Genomic DNA, 17,431 nt, shown 5'->3' with positions numbered 1-17,431 from the left:
CTTACTGGTGTTAATTATGTAAGTCTGTGCGGCTTACAGCTGTTTCGGTGATTCATCACACCATCCTCAGAGCCTACTAGATCTCGGCGTCATCTCGAACTTCACTGCCTGTTGTGTGGGTGCGTTTGATTGTTGAAAAGTGGAGTCAAATAGTGTGTGTGTACTGAAATTGATCTGTGTGTTGAGAATTTGATCGGGGTGTGTTTTAGTGTGTTTGTATATTTCGTATTGTTCTAGTGTGTTGAGTTTTTTGTTCTTGGGTTGCATGTGTAGGATTTCCATGTCCGCATTTACGTTATTGTATGTATGGTTAGTATTGGTTATGTGATCGGCGTATGTAGATGTATTGTGTCCTCTGGTTATTGCTTTAATGTGTTCTTTGTAGCGTGTTTGGAATGATCTACCTGTCTGTCCAATGTAGAACTTGTCGCAACTATTACATATGAGTTTGTATACACCTGTGTGGTCGTATTTATTTGTTTGTGTTTTTTGTGTGTTGAGATGTCTTTGTAGTGTGTTTTCTGTTCTGTATGATATGTTGTATTTATGCTTTCTGAATGAAGATGCGATCTTATGTGTGCTTTTGTTTTCATATGTTAGTGTAGTGTATTTCTTGTGTTCTTGTGTTTGTGTTGTGTTTTGCGTGTTTTTGTGTTTGTTAAGTTTTTGTTTTGTCTTTCTTATGATGTTGTCTATTATGTTTGGATTGTAACCGTTTTCTTGTGCTATCTATTTGATTGTGTTCATTTCTTCATTGTAGTGTTGTTGGCTCATGGGTATGTTGAGTAATCTGTATACCATTGTCCTGAATGCAGCATGTTTGTGTTGTGTGGGGTGGTTACATGTGTTGTGTTGTGAAATATGCAAACACACTAAAACACACCCCAATCAAAGTCTCAACACACAGATCAATTTCAGTACACACACACTATTTGACTCCACTTTTCAACACTTTTCAACAATCAAACGCACCCACACAACAGGCAGTGAAATTCGAGATGACGCCGAGATCTAGTAGGCTCTGAGGATGGTGTGATGAAGCACCGAAACAGCTGTAAGCAGTACAGACATACATAATTAACACGAGTAAGTCAGCTAGTTAATCAATTACTGAGCAATTATAAATCCTCGCCAATTTTGTGGTACCAGTATCCATATATTGATAACGAACAACATATGGCTGGGTACAAATGGATAGGACCAAAAGATGTCTGCAGTAAAAAGCCCACAAACCAAAGACAAAATGTTACTGCCACAGGTCCGCCGTTTCTGCCTCTGTTGGGATCCGCTCTCTTCGTTCCAATGAAAATGTTGCACGTGACGATGGCTGATGAGTGGCGCCGTAAGTATGGGCCAGTGGTGGGACTTTTTCTCGGACCAAAACTGGCTATAGCGGTTTGCGGTCCCAACGAAATCTTGGAAGTCCTGCGAAGGGAAGAGTTCCAAGCTAGACCTGATGGTGTTTTCTTCAAGGACAGATCGTTCGGCAAGAAGCTTGGTAAGTTATAATTTTAAACACATAACGCGTGTTTACAATTTAATTTGCATGTATCCCGTTTATGTAGGATGAATAATATAAAGTTGTATCAAGATTTTTATCTCAACTTTAACGTCTCATTTTTCAGTCCTGTTCTAACGCCCAGTTCAAATGACAGTTCCTTCTTTCTTCGACACGTAGGGATTTCATAAATTTATTAAAAAGGTATACAGTTCATCATAAATTATCTCTTTCCTTATCTACCTATTCCATTAAAATTATTTAACCCTTCAGAACTTGTGCCAAAATTTGTGACACCACTACTCGCGCGGATTACATTTGTAATCCATTTTTTTTAATAATCAAGTCTTCTGCAAGTATTAATATGCAATTGTGCAACATTAATGCAACAGGGTCATTCCAAACAAAATTTTAAGAATATGCCAACGATGTCGTGAAATTTTATGGGCTTTTAATATAATAATGTTATTATGAAGATAAATTTAACTGCCAACTATTACCGCCATATCACTAATATTTTGGTCATACGAATGACTGAAAAATGGGTGGCAGTTACATGTTATCCATAATTCAAAATATTCTTGACAATCTATATGAAGTGTCATCGAAACTAAATATACGCCATTGTAAACCTGAATAACCATATTTTAATACGTTAAAAACTAATCCGAATAATATTAAGGCATGCTCATAAAACACCTCATTCAAAAAAAGAAATAGTTTTATATTCGAATGCAACAAATTAAATTCATGCGAATTTCATTCGTATTAAAGAAAATCTTATTCCTAATCCTTCTCCCAAGTTTTATGACTTTATCTCAAAAAACCTGTGACTAATTAAATTAATAAAATTATTACATTTATTGCGGCGGTTGAAAATCGATTGCTATATGTGGCGGTCGGAGCGTTCGCGAGACTTCGCACCGATGAGTAATCTAAAACGTCAGTCTCCCTGACCCTGATCGCGCAATATTCTGTACGACGGGAGAGTCTACCTGCTGAGCTCCTTTGTTCCGGTGAGATATTTTTATTAAAAACTGACATGATATTTAAGTCAGCATTCTGAAATTTTCACAGTGGAATCAATATGCCCTAAAGAATTAAACACATGTATTTTCGTCTGTATAAATGAATTGCATTTTGTGTTCTATATTTTTAAATTATTTTACGGTGGGTAACTATTTAAAAAATTATATATTTTTTTTCATTTTAAGCGCATTTATAAATAAGTCTCTCCTTTTTCGAATTACATTGAAATCACGTTTCCATCTTCCTTTACATAGTAAGAAAACTTCAACGAATAAAACCGTGTTCTTTGTTAAACCAATATTTTAAATTCTGATTTCTGCCTAACTCTGGAAGATATAAATATAATATTGCTTGAAATTCATATTTATAAAACAAAAAATATCCTACTGCAATATTTTAAACTTTTGAGACATCATGGTTCAAAAACATACTTTTTTGTATGGAATGACCCAACAGTAACATACTTTACTGTATGTGATATAACACTGTAACTCTATTTGAAATTTAACATTTATATCAGTGATGTCAATATAATATAAATTAGTGGTATTATGATACAAAGAATGTAACTGAGAACTGTCCGTCTCAGATATAGGGGAGAGTTGGGTAGTATCGGACATCGGGTAATATCGGACAGTGAGTTTCTTTCATCTACCACACGATGATAGTACCTGATTGACATGGTTACGTTTCTGTGATGTCGCATAGAGAAACGTAACCATGTCATTCAGGTACTACCATATGTGGTAGATGAAAGAAACGCACTGTCTGATACTATCCGATGTCCGATACTACCCGACTCTCCCCTAGACTTAATTTTTATTTATTATAAACTACACTCTACAGTTATTATGTCCTACTCCTAAAATTTAAGTCACTATTCGTTTCAAGCAGGCGTACATATGTCTGTTTCATATGAGAAGAAGACATTTCTTTTTTGTATTATCAAATGAGGAGCAGACATGGAAAACGGTATAAGTGCCTTCTAGGTCAAATTTTGTTTTTGTCACGGAATGTGATATATGTAGCAGCGCCAATGTCATAGTAATGGATATATGTGCCAAACATCCTTCCATATAGTCAAACGAGTGCCTTCTATATGGCACTCGATATAAGTCCCGTAGTATAGTCCCGATGAACGATATAAATGCCACTTAGTGTATGTTCTGTGGAGGGTTACTCGCTGTGTTGATCTGCAGTGAATGTAGCGGTTTCGTAGCATTTATCATGGATAATAACAGGCAGCTAACTACAAAAGTATCTAAGGTAAAGAACTGTGTAAAAATAGGAAACTACGGCAGCAAGGGAAGCCATACACAACTGCTAAGGGAGAGGATTTGTAAAGCCATGGTTCCTGATGAGATGCAGGACATTGTAAGGTCGGCCAGAATTAGAAAACCATTCAAAGTGATTTCAATGATATCTGGTGACTTCTTGGATGTGGAATCAGAAGCTGATAGGGCTCTAAATACGTTAACATTGCGCATTACTCAAGTATCATGGATTTGAGTTGCTTGTGATCATCCAATATTGGTCTTTACCAGGAATAACTTGAGTGATTCTGAACAGCGGAAGACATGTCAGATTCTAAGAAGAGGATGAACACTACAGTCTATGACAAATCTGGGGACGTTTGCTATACTGACTCCTAAGAAGTCTTTAAAAGCAGACCTTCTGGCAATGCTAGATTTTATGGACACTAAGTACCATGGTTTTTATAAGGACCTGTGCCAGTAGGAAAAACAAACAGTTTCTCATACTTACAACTCAAATTGTTAGTGTTCTACCTTTTAATATTTACAAATCACTCGACTGTTTGTACCGTTTTCAAGGAAATTATACATGGCACTTATATCGTTGTCAGACTTTCATAATGTGGGAGCCAGTTACAGTACATAATATTGTCAGTAATGGGTTGTTTCACAGTTCAATATGTTTACAGGGAACTTAATTGGATGTTGAGACACTTTATGTTGAAAAAAAAAATAATATTTGCAAGTATATAGTTTTTTTGTGTTTTCCCACACTTTGTCATTTTGGCACATAGGCTATACCGTTTTCCTTGTCTAGTCCACAAATATGTCCACTTAATCATTTATATTTCAGAATAAAGTAACTACTGCAACGATCCTACATTTCAGAAAATAAAGCAGAGAGACTGCAGCTGGCTACGGACTGGAAGGTCCGGGGTCCGATCCCAGGTGGTGATAGGATTTTTTCTCGTTGCCAAACTTTCAGAACGGCCCCGAGGTTCACTCAGCCTCCTATAAAATTGAGTACCGGGTCTTTCCCGGGGGTAAAAGGCGGTCAGAGCGTGGTGCCGACCACACCACCTCATTCTAGTGCCGAGGTCATGGAAAGCATGGGGCTCTACTTCCATGCCCCCCAAGTGCCTTCATGGCATATTACGGGGATACCTTTACCTTTTACCTTTTTAAAGCAGAGAGACTGGAATGAAGACTGAAAGCAAAGAAGAAGAAGAAGAAGAGTATCAGACAATAAAGAATATCATAATAGGGGATGAACATCAATTCTTGCGGAACTATAAAACAAATATTCTTGCAGAAAGGAGAGAAGTTTAGTAGTGAATTATCGAGAGTTTTTAGAAAATCTCATATTATTTATCCCCAAATTCTTATTGCCATTCTCAAAGTAGTTTCCATTGGTTGCAATGCACTTACCCCAGATTTTCTATCAGGTTTAGAAGAAGTGCTGGAAAACACTTTCATAGGTTGTTCAGAATGATACTCGCTGCCTTAACCACTTGCTCTGAAAAGTGTTTGTTCAACTTTGGAAAAAAAAAAAAATCACATGAATCCTACTCCAGAGTGTAGAGAGAATGAACACATTTCACGTTTATTTGGAGATATAGCCTACTTCATGGCTGCATTTGTAACATGGGGCATCAATTCATTCGGGAGTAAGCAGTATTAGAACCAAACGCGCACTAATACTGTAATGTGCATTTATTTATCTGCATAATATAGGAATGAAATGGATGTGGGGGAAAAGGAAGAAATAATAAAATAAATATGTGGCGTAATGTGAAGATGTGTTTAATTCATATTGAGAGGCAAGAGATTGAGCTGCAATGTCTGGAAAAAATCCTCACTACATTTACAATCAGACCTCATGCTAAATTGGGGGAGGTGTGACTACATAAATTCTTGTAGCGAAGATAGCAGAGTGGGTTTGGCGTGGCTAAGATTGGGGGCATGTAAGCGTCTTAAAATTATCACCGACGAAGAAGACTGCATCTGTACATTATGTGTGAAAAAGAAGACATGGAAAACATTTTAGTCCATTCTTAAAAAAAAAAAAAAAAAAACAGAACATCTCCGGAGAAAATACCCACCACCCTCGATGTTAAGTCGGAATAGGAGTTCGCTTGCATGTCTTGACCTCTTTGGAAGTAGAGAATACGAACAAAAGACTGGATTGAATAATTTCAAGGAAAAATTGTTCTGTGGCCGGGTATCGATCCCGGGACCCTTCGCTTAGCTCACGAATGCTATACAGACTGAGCTACTACAGGAACCATACACGACACCGTCACAATTTTCCTTTCTATTCACACAACTCAAATGGGCTGACTAGACGCCAGAATCCAACTTTGAGTGCATACAAATTCTGTGTGACTTAAATTGTGGCTTCCTGTTATCTTACCTCCAGTAACGAATATATTATGCAAATCTAGCTTTCAAGTACCTACGTGTAGACGTACGTAAGAACTATGGGTGAGAACCCCAGGACTAGTGTTTTTTCATGAAGGTAAAACGAAGCATATTCCAGCTTGATCATGTGTCACAAGCTAAAGAAAGAAATAAGTTATGTGATATTATTACACAACAAATTACTGTCAGTTATTCAGGAGAAGAGGAGAGCGGACTGAGGAGGAAGGGATGTGAACAGATAACTTACGACAACACGAGCAATATTTGTACTGCAGTAAGCGGAAACATTAACTGTTCTCCAACCAGGAGATCAACCGTGAAAGGAATGTGCTTACTATTGCGTCATCTATTGGAACGAAGTAGATAAATAATATTATCGTTATAACGTCAGTTTAAAAACCATGCGCTCTCCTGCATATGTTATTTCCTGTATGAAGAGATTAAAAGACCAGGAGATTAACTGTGATCTAATTTTGTAACTAGGGTAGTAACAATATGTCTGTATCAATGTTATGGTTTGTGCTGTGAGAGCTAGCCAATAGAGATACGAGTACCCACGTGTGTGACCTTATGACATCTTATGACATCAACATTCATTCACAGCATTATCCCGTTTCCCTTCATTCCCTGGAGACTTTCTCGTGGTTGGAGTACAGTAGGTCTCCTTCTGTTCAACTTAGCTTTAATTTCCATACGCATTGTTACTCATGTTTCCTGCACGAGTAATAACCTGGCTACTGGGATGCTTATCTGAGCGTTGTTTATAATAATAAACAGCGATAGTCAATAAGGTCACATTCTTTCCGCTCGTCTTCTCCTGAGTAACGGACAGTAGGCGTTATGTTATAGCTCGTGCAAGAAACGATTACCGAAAACCATTGGTGGCGTTGCTGTCTGTTTTGACGTGTGTATGTAGGCACGCCTATGGGAGAGAGGTGCGAGCCGATGGAAGTACTGTCTCTTCCAAGAAGATGAACAAATGAGAACATCGTTGTGGAAATAAAGAACGTAGCAAGAGAAAAATTCGAAGATAATTAAACGTGCAACATATGTTTACGAATGAAATAATAATACCGTGCGATACAAGACACGCATTCACATGCAATGGAACAATGGAACAAACTAAAGTCGTAATGTAACTGTCACAACGCAAGACTGATTCTATCGATGTCATTTCTCTTCCGATTGTACTCTTGAATATCATTCAAGTTATCTCGTGACCTTTCCTCTCGCCAGCTCTTCCTTATCACATTGTTTGATTCGCAATCCTTCCGTCGGTAATCCGTGCTTGCGAGACCTATAACAATGTATCTTCTGATTGAGATTCTAGCTGATATGTACTGTATATCTATTATCAGGCAGTATATCTCACTTGAAGATACAGTATGTATCAGAGGAAGAACAATAATTGTTTGTATGCATCTGAAGTCTGGCTAGTGTAATATTTAGATAGTCACCGATGTAAGCAATGGAAGAGGAAAGAAACTGGCCACCCTACCCCATTATCTCAGGCCTAGTTGCCTCATAAGTGATGCCTTCTTGGTATCATTTGTAAAGTTCAGACTTGTCTTCGGACAGTTGACTAAACAACAACAATTAACAATGTAACACAACATTTAAATTCAAAATTCAGCACTAAGTAAGTAAAAAGTCATGAGTATTCATTATTGAATAGCCTATATAGTACTGCAACACATAAAGGTCTTTATGAACATGTAAAATTTGCTAGTATTTTAAATAAAGTTAATTAATATTTTATGTGAGTTTTTAACGAGTTTGGACGTCGATATTTGCGTTGATAAGGTGATCCTCTTTATACTCTTAGGTCTCATCATGTCTGATGGTCCGTATTGGGTGGAGCAGAGAAGATTTACTTTAAGACATCTGAGAAATTTTGGCTTCGGCAAGACGTCAATGGAAGGATTGATCTTAGATCAGGTTGAAGATATTGTGAAGGAGATGAAGGACCATCCGATTATGCAGGTCAGACACGCCCTTTTTGTTAGTACTTCAGAAGATCTTTCAGTACTTACTGAATGATATCTTAATGCAATAATATGTGCCTTTGTAATAATTTCAAATATCTATAATCTATTTTACAGTATATTCAACAACACCATTTTATTATTGCAATGTACCGAACTACATACGATATTTCAGTGCAGGACTTCTGCGTTATCATATGATGAAGGATCGGTGGAGAGGAGAAAAATTCCTTGCGGCACTGGGATTTAATGACTGAAATGAAAAATTTTCTTGAAAACTATTATAAGTTTCATATTATGTGCAACATACGAGATACACTATTAAATTAAAAAAGTAGTTGTTGACTCCGGCGAGAAAAGGAAAAGGAAAATGGAAATTAAAAAATATATCAAGGATAGCCTGTTGGAACGTTACCTCTTTAAATAACAAAGATCAAGAAATTCTGATAGAATTAAAGAACATAAGATTTACATATGTGCCATATCTGAAACTAGAAAGAAAGGAAAAAGGCAATGTAGATTATGGTGAATATATTCTGATTTATAGTGGAAAGGATAAGAATGAAAGAGCTCAATCTGGATTTGGCCTATTAATAAATAAAAGAAATTGGAGGGTAACATTCTAAATATCTCATATATAAATGATCGGCTGTTACACGTACACCTTCAGATTATTAAAAATATATCTGAACGTATTATAAGTGTATATGCTCCAGATATTAATAAACCAAAAGAAGAAAGAGAGGAATTCTATAATGAATTACAGAAAACGTTAAACGATATAAAGTTAAAGGAAGATATCTATATACTAGGAGATTTTAATGCTAGAATAGGAGACGACATTATAAATGGTGTGAAGAACAAATTTAATGAAGAACCTAAACATGAAAACATTGAAACGCTTATCTAACTACGTTCACAAAATGAACTACGAATGAATAACACATATTTCCAACACAAATTACAACATAAATATACCTACGAAAATACAAGAGGACAGAAATCTATAATTGACTATATAATAACAAGTAAAAGTATTCACCAAACGAAAATATTAGACGTAAGAGTTCTTACTTCAGCCAATGTAGGTACAGAGCAGAATCTAGTACTGGGCAAATTTAGAGAAACCATTTGCTGGTGTAAGAAGGAAACCCCAAAATATATTGAAAAATTTAATATAGAATCCCTAGCTGACGAGAGAACAAAAAATTTATATAATCAAAGACTAGAAGAAAACATAACTTCGAACATGATTGCAGAAGCGGACAGTGTGGAAATGGCTCGGAGTAAGCTGAGGGATAATATAATTAATACTGCAGAAGAAGCTATCGGGAAAAGGAAAATTAATGTGAACAATAAGAAGAGATATACAAACTCGTGGTTTAATGAAGAAGTCAAAGTACTAGCTGCAAAAAGAAACAAATATACCTAGACTATAAAAATAAATTGAAAACTTATGACGAATATAAAATAATAAGGAATTAAATGAATGCTAATATAAAAGACATAAAACAAAGTTATTGGCAATAATTTTCTATGGATAAGGAACATGACATATGGGGGACAGAAGAAGATTTGGAACTGGCTAAGAAATAGAAAGAAACAAATAAATGAGTATATACAAATACCATCAAACTCACCAGCACAGTGGATAATGCATTTCGAGAAATTATATTAAATAAATGATCATAATAATCAAGGAACGGACTAAGATGAAGAACAATAAGCAATAGCAACCATTACAAAAGAAGATATTAAAACAGCAGTAATACAATTGAAAAACAGTAAGCCACCTGGATTAGATAACATAAGCAATGAAATGATAAAAATTGGAGGACCATTATTAATAGAAGTAATTTACCAGATATTTAAGAAAATATACATTAGCACGGAAATACCAAATCAATGGAAAGAAAGCATTACAGTACCAATATTTAAAAAAGGATCAAAAACAGAACCAAAGAACTAGAGAGGAATTAGTCTCTTAAACTCAATACAAAAACTATTTACAAAAATATTGTGTAACGAAATTATTCAGACTGATATGAGTGAGGAACAGCAAGGATTCCGTAAAAATAGATCTACAATAGACGCAATATTTATCTTACGCCAAGTTGCTGAGAAGGCCATCAAATTCGATAAGCCAGCATACTTATGCTTTATAGACTTGACACAAGCATTTGATAGGGTAAGAGTGAATGATGTGTTAAAAATATTGAGAGAAAAAAGTGTGCAGAATAATATTATAAGAATTATTAAACAATTAAACGCTGATAATAGCACAAGAATAAAAGTAAATAATAGCCTAACTAAGAAGATTTATATAGCTACTGGCATAAGACAAGGGGATAGCTTAAGTCCCATACTATTTAATGTAGTAATGGATGAGATCATATAGGAAACAAAATATGCAGTACCAGGCTACAGAGTAAGAAACAATGAAATAAAAATAATAAGTTACGCAGATGATGTTGTCGTGATGGCCCAGAAAGAATATAATTTACAGAGAATATTATATAGATTCCAATTAACATCCGAAAAATTTAACATCAAAATCTCCACTGAGAAAACAAAATCTATGACATTTGCTAGAGAACCTATCAGATGTAAGTTAGCAGTAAATGATAGAAGTATTGAACAGATTATGTGTTTTAATTATCTCGTAGTACAAATTGCAAGAAACAGAAACTTATCAGAAGAAGCAATAACACACACAAGGAAAGCAACTGCCATATCAGGCTACGTACTTAAGAGATGTGATTTGGAAAAATAAATATATAAATATTAACAGTAAAATAAGAATACATAAAACGTGTATCAGACCAGTTTTAACCTACGCTACTGAAACCAGAGCAGTAACTAAGAAAACAAGACAAATGATTATGACTACAGAAATGAAAATATTAAGGAATATAGCAGGTTTTACACAACTGGATAAAAAACCAAATGAGGAAATAAGAAATATATGTCAAATAAAGTGATCAAATGAGCCAATGAAAGGAGGAAAGGATGGAAAGGTCATGTTCTAAGAATGATAGATAATATCAAAAATCGCTTTGGTGGAAAAGCCAAATTTAATTAGACCTGTAGGACGACCACCAAAACTGTGTGAGGAAAGTTTATAATTATTTAGATTGATAGAACAGTTAAAACACATAGGACTATGTCCTAAAACAAGAAGAAGAAGAAGTTGTTCACCTGATGATAGTAAGATATACTATATCATATTTCAGATTTGTTCCAGTAACTTCTTGTGGTTTTGGATATAAAACTAACATTTAGAGCATACTTTAATTATGTAGCAACTAAATCCGGCAAATTGTTATCTGGACTCTCTATGGCTTGAAGACCCACCTGAGGTTTGAACTCGGACATACTACGTATTATATACAGAGGAGCTGTTGAACCTTTAATTCTATACTACGCATCTGTCTTCCAGGACACACTACATAAACAATGGGCCAAAACAAAATTAGTAAAAATCCTAAGAAGCTTTCTACTGAGGATTACTCGAGCTTACCGAACTGTATCATCTGATGCATCTCAAGTCATCGCAGCTATTGAACCATTAGATCTTACTGGAATCTACAGAGCTCAATTATCCGACTTAAACAAAAATCTAAAAACCACCACTACTCCATTCAACAACCACAATATTGAACAGTTAGCGGATCACATAGCAGTGGGCCACCCAAGCATTCCATCAAAAGGACAACTCCTCTCACCTGCTCCTCGACACACGACTACCACATATATACAGATGGATCACGACACAAAAGTAATCAACTGAAAGAACAAGTATGATGCGCATTTGTTGTCTATCACAGGAATAATGAAATATTTTGCACCAAATTAAAAATGTCTCCATATTGCACCGTTTTTCAGGCAGAACTTCTTGCAATTAATGAATCTATAAAATGGTACATTAACAATATAAACACAGCGCGCATATTTAGTGATTCACAAGCTGCCCTTCACTGCATCGCTGACAAGTGAAACCGTCACACATTAGCGATAGAGGCAAGGGAATTACTTGAAAAGTACGCACAGCACATATGCCTCACTTGGCTCCGAGGACACATTGGTGTAAGAGGAAACGAAAGAACTGATGAGTTAGAGAAAGCAGCAGCCTCCAGTACAGAAACTCTGACCTACACTCTACAACCGATATCACATATCAAGAAACAAATAAAACAACAGACTCATGAAAATTGGAATACTAGATGGACGACAAGCACGACTGGATCACTAACAAGAGACACCTACTTCCCAACAATCCACGACCGATTCAAAAGCCATCACTTCAAACCTACTTTCATATCAACGCAGTTTCTTTCTGGACATGGGAAACTTGGAACTTATTTCGACAGATTCAACATTCCAGCAGATATAGACTCTACTTGTTCCTACCGCGAAAGCCTTCACAGTGTGAAACGCCTTCTGTTTGACTGCCTCATTATTGAAGTAAAGAGATTTGAACTAAAGACACATCTCCTGGACTGTAACACCTAGTACAGCACTCCACTATTTGAAGTGGTTAAAAAACCGTGTTGCTACAGAGAATTTAGAGGTTTGTTAAATTTTATCTTTAAAACACTGTACAGCCATCGTTCTGTGTACATAAAATTAGTATATATATATATATATATATATATATATATATATATATATATATATATATATATATATATATATATATATCTGTGTGTGTACAGTACAATTATTTAGTCCTGACATTCGCCGGAGATGTGCGCGTGGGACAGGCGAGTCCATTTGGTTACGCCAAGGGTTGTTTGGGTTATTCACTCGCTTGCCTTTACCGACCGCTCGCCCTTATCTCTACTCCGGAACTCTTCCCACTCTTCCTATTACTTCCGCTCTTTCGCGTCGCTGAGCTGTCAGGAGTAAGTAATCGGTATGTATGTATGTATGTATGTATGTATGTATGTATGTATGTATGTATGTATGTAAGTATGTATGTATGTATGTATATATGATGTATGTATGTATGCATGCATGTATATATGTATCTATGTTGGTATGTATGTATTTATATAGGATACCGTAAAACTAAACTATAATCCTGGCATACCGCTTGGTAAATTAGGGTTGTCTTGAGCGGATATTTAATAACAATAACGTCTTGTGACGTAAACGAATATTTTTGAGAGTACAAATAGTTTTTTTTTTTTTTTTGTGAACGAAAAATGAGTATTTATTTTATAAATAGAAAATGTTCATTGTTATATCTTATAATGAGCCTAGAATCGTAATTGTATAGCCTACTTTGTATGCTATTTTTATGAATGGGTAAATTATTTTAGTTTGGGAGTTACGAAGATTATATTTAAATTTATTGTTTTTCATATTCTTGCTTTATTATTTTCTTGTCCTAAGTCTGTGGACGTTTGGAGTCCATGTTTGGTTACAACCGGCTGTACATGTTCGTCGCTCTGGTTCACTGACTTTGAGAGATGCGCTATTACTTTATATTTGGTAGAAATATAGTCCAAGCTCATACAACTTAACAGTTTAGGTACAAACTTCCTAGCTCTGTTCATCCCGTCATACTGATATCCATAGTAGCAGCGTATTGTGAATAAGTGCATTTCATGTATGAAAATGCAGTTACAAATCCCGCTCCACATATGTAACAGACTATGCTTTATTAAATATGTAGTTTTATACACATCAATATCAACACTCCGTAAAGTAACTAACACTGTGACAGTCACTACGGCAGCTTCAATCAGAGGGCATGGTGGTTATTAAATTTGAAAAAAGCCAGGAATTTTGTTAACATTTATAAACAGGGAACGGATTTATATGGACTAAAAATATATGAAATATGTAAATATATATGTAGTTATTTTTACCAAAATATGGAATTAAATATGGATTTTTACCAAAATATGGAATTAAATATGGACTTAAAATTATAAAAAAATGACTATGTACGTTAAATATTGGTACATTTTAATCAAACTAAACAAAAAATATAATGGACGTACCTTATCTTCCAATGTAGTTTCAACAAAACACAATTTTTATTGTCTGTTACCATAACAATAGGTTACAAACATTTCTTTCAAGTGCTGAAAAGTGAATCTTCTTCTATTGTCTCTGAGGATAGATTTATACTGACTAAAAGAGCGTTCGACGTCACAAGAAGTAACTGGTACATAATTCAATTTCACAATGTCTGCTGGGGATAAGTCCAAGTTAATCTTCACTGTTGATTCACCACTCATCACAGCAACAACCTTTTGTAGTTCTTCATATCCAGGGTTTTTTGAAAGTACAGTGTCCACCTTAGCTCTTACTGCATCTGCAACTTTACCTCTACCACGATTCAGTTGTTCCACAGTACTATTTATAATTTCAAAACTTTCAGATAGTGAAAGGTGCCTATTTTGGAGACTTTTGAGCGTTTTTATGATGCATGAAAATGTATGCTGAATGTGAGCTAAGTCATTCTTCACACTTATGTCACAGGTAACTGTTTTCGCAGTATCAATTGAGACTGCATCTTCAGAGTCCAATGCAAGGAGAACATTGTTAATAGAGTCTATATGTTCGGCATAATATTCAACTGCTTCTAGCCATGTACCCCATCTAGTTAAAATTGGCTTTGGTGGCAATGGAATTTCAGGGTACATTTCTTTCAACACGTTAACTCTACTGGGAGCTTTGAGAAATACTTTTTTCACTGATGAAATCAACAAATCTACTTTAGGGAAATTGTCTCTGACCACTTCTGCCACACGATGAAATGCATGCGCCACACAAGTAAAATGAGTCAATTTAGGATATACAACAGATAATGCTTGTCCAGCTTTGACCATATAAGGGGCAGCATCGCTAATAAAGAATAACACATTATCGTACATAATACCCTTTGGCCACAGGATACCCATAGCTTCGTTGAACAGTTTAACTATAGTTTTGTTATTGCACTTTTCTAGAACATCACAATGTAAAAGAATTCGTTCAGAATATTGTTCACTTAACAAACCGATAACTACATTACCAACAAGTCTACCTTCTTTGTCGGGAGTCTCATCAATGGAAACCCAAATTGAACTATCTTTAATTTCATCTCTTATCTTCTGTATTGTCTCATCGTAGATGGATGGAGCATACGTCTTCCTAAGTGTTGACTCATCCGGGATTGTATGTTGAGTATATTTTTCAAGGAATTCCCTGAAGACCTTATTCTTTAGTTTGTAGAGAGGAATATCAGCAGAGATGAGAGAACGGCACAGGTCGATGTTAAACTCAGATCTTACATTCGATGTTGTTGGTTGTGTTAAAAACAATTGTCTCTGCTTGGAATTTAGTTGTTTGTTGGCCTGATGTTTACTAGTTGTAATGTGTTGTTGCACCAGGAACTTTTGTGTAGATGATACTGCACACTGACACAAATTACAAAATAATATTTTATTGTCAGTTGATAAACCATCTTCTTTAAATTCTGAAATGTAACTTGTTAGTTTTGATTTTAAATTGACTGAATGACGTACTTTTGGCATATTTACCGTCTTTATAGTATGATTTACAAAACTTAACCTATGTGTACTCTGACTGGCATTTAACTGTTGAGCTGCACAACTGAAGTCTGTTAAAAATTTTAAATTAAATTAATACAGTTTTGTAACTTACTTTCCCATTGTTGATAGGACTGCTAATTTTCAAATAACTCTGATGTTAAAGGGATTACTGAACATGTGTTTAAATCTCTATTGTTGAAATGTATTTTTAAAAGTTAATGGAATTTTGTTTTGTTTTATTGTTAAACCTAATATAATATGGACTGTTTTATATGAAATATGGAAAATATATGGAAATTAACGAAAATATGTACTAAACTCTAAAATATGGAAAAATATGGAAAATAAAAGTAGGATTTTTCAACCCTACACATTGTGAAACATAAAGATAATGCAAAATATAAATTATATTAGCTTTATAAGTAAATATGTATTTACATATAAATCCTTTCCCTGTTTATAAATATTATTATATTATTTTCCCTTTCTTGTTGTCTAGTGATTAAAAAATAAATAATTTCCTCAGTACCTGGAAACCAGTATAATTAATGCCATTACAGAAAACTTAAACTAAAGAAATGACGTTCATTTAAAGTTAAATGAAGTCAGATAATGGGTAAACTAAATTTGTTTAATGCTGAACCGAACAGGTGAACGGCCTGTTCAATGTGTCCGCTCTGAACGTGCTGTGGAGCATGATCGCCGGAGTCACGTACGAGCGAGACGACGCTCGGCTGAAGTATCTCTTCGAGAAGCTGAATGAGTCATTCCGACTGGGTAACGCATCGGGAAACGTAGTCAACATGTTCCCCATACTGAAGAAGATCGCTCCCCGTCTGTCAGGATACAAACCCTTTTTGGAGAGCGTCAAAGATTTGCAAGATTTCTTTAGAGTAAGTGTACTGTGAGAATCTGAAATACTTCTCCAAAATAAGTGTACTGAGAGGATCTGAAGTATTTCTCCAGGGTAAGTGTACTGAGAGGATCTGAAATATTTCTCCAGGGTAAGCGTACGGAGAAGAACTGAAGTAATTCTCCAGACTAAATGTGCTGACAGAATCTGAAATATTTCTCCAGGTTAAATGTACTCAGAGGATCAGAAGTATTTCTTCAGGGTAAGTGTACTGAGGGAATCTGAAGTGTTTCTCCGGTGTAAGTGTACTGAGAGGATATGAAGTATTTCTTCAAAGTAAGTGTACTGAGAGGATATGAAGTACTTCTTCAAAGTAAGTGTACAGAGCGGATCTAAAGGATTTCTCCAGGGTAAGTGTATTGAGAGGATCTGAGGTGTACCTCCGTGTAAGGATACTAAGAGAATCTGAGGTATTTCTCCAAAGTAAATATGCTGACAGGATCTGAAATATTTTTCAAGGATAAGTGTACTGAGAAGATGTGAAGTATTTAGTCAGGGTAAATGTACTAAGAGAATCTGAAGTATTTCCTCAGGGTAAGTATACTGAGAGGATATGAAGTATTTCTCCAAGGTAAGTGTACTTAGAGGATATGAAGTATTTGTCCAAGGTAAGTGTACTGAGAGTATCTGAAGTATTTCTACAGGGTAAGTATACTGAGAGGATATGAAGTATTTCTCTAAGGTAAGTGTACTGAGAGGATATGAAGTATTTCTCCAGGGTAAGTGTACTGAGATAATCTGAAGTATTTCTCCACGGTAAGTGTACAGAGAGGATCTGACAA

General features: G+C 35.4%; 1 protein-coding gene across 3 annotated transcripts in view; it reads left to right on the top strand.

Annotated features, from left to right (window-relative positions):
• LOC138709377 (methyl farnesoate epoxidase-like) overlaps positions 1-17,431 on the top strand; it is a 43,222-nt gene that overhangs the window by 4,673 nt on the left and 21,118 nt on the right. For all 3 annotated transcript variants that reach the window (XM_069840113.1, XM_069840115.1, XM_069840114.1), the window contains exons 3-5: positions 1,259-1,498; positions 8,027-8,184; positions 16,387-16,629. In XM_069840113.1, the coding sequence (XP_069696214.1) occupies positions 1,259-1,498; positions 8,027-8,184; positions 16,387-16,629 (641 nt within the window). The remainder of the gene's footprint in view (positions 1-1,258; positions 1,499-8,026; positions 8,185-16,386; positions 16,630-17,431) is intronic.

The sequence above is a fragment of the Periplaneta americana genome, chromosome 11, assembly GCF_040183065.1.
Source record: "Periplaneta americana isolate PAMFEO1 chromosome 11, P.americana_PAMFEO1_priV1, whole genome shotgun sequence".
In the NCBI taxonomy this organism is placed as follows: Eukaryota; Metazoa; Arthropoda; class Insecta; order Blattodea; family Blattidae; genus Periplaneta; species Periplaneta americana.
The sequence above is the reverse complement of the archived record's forward strand: the minus strand, read 5'-3'. Positions and strand labels throughout refer to the sequence as shown.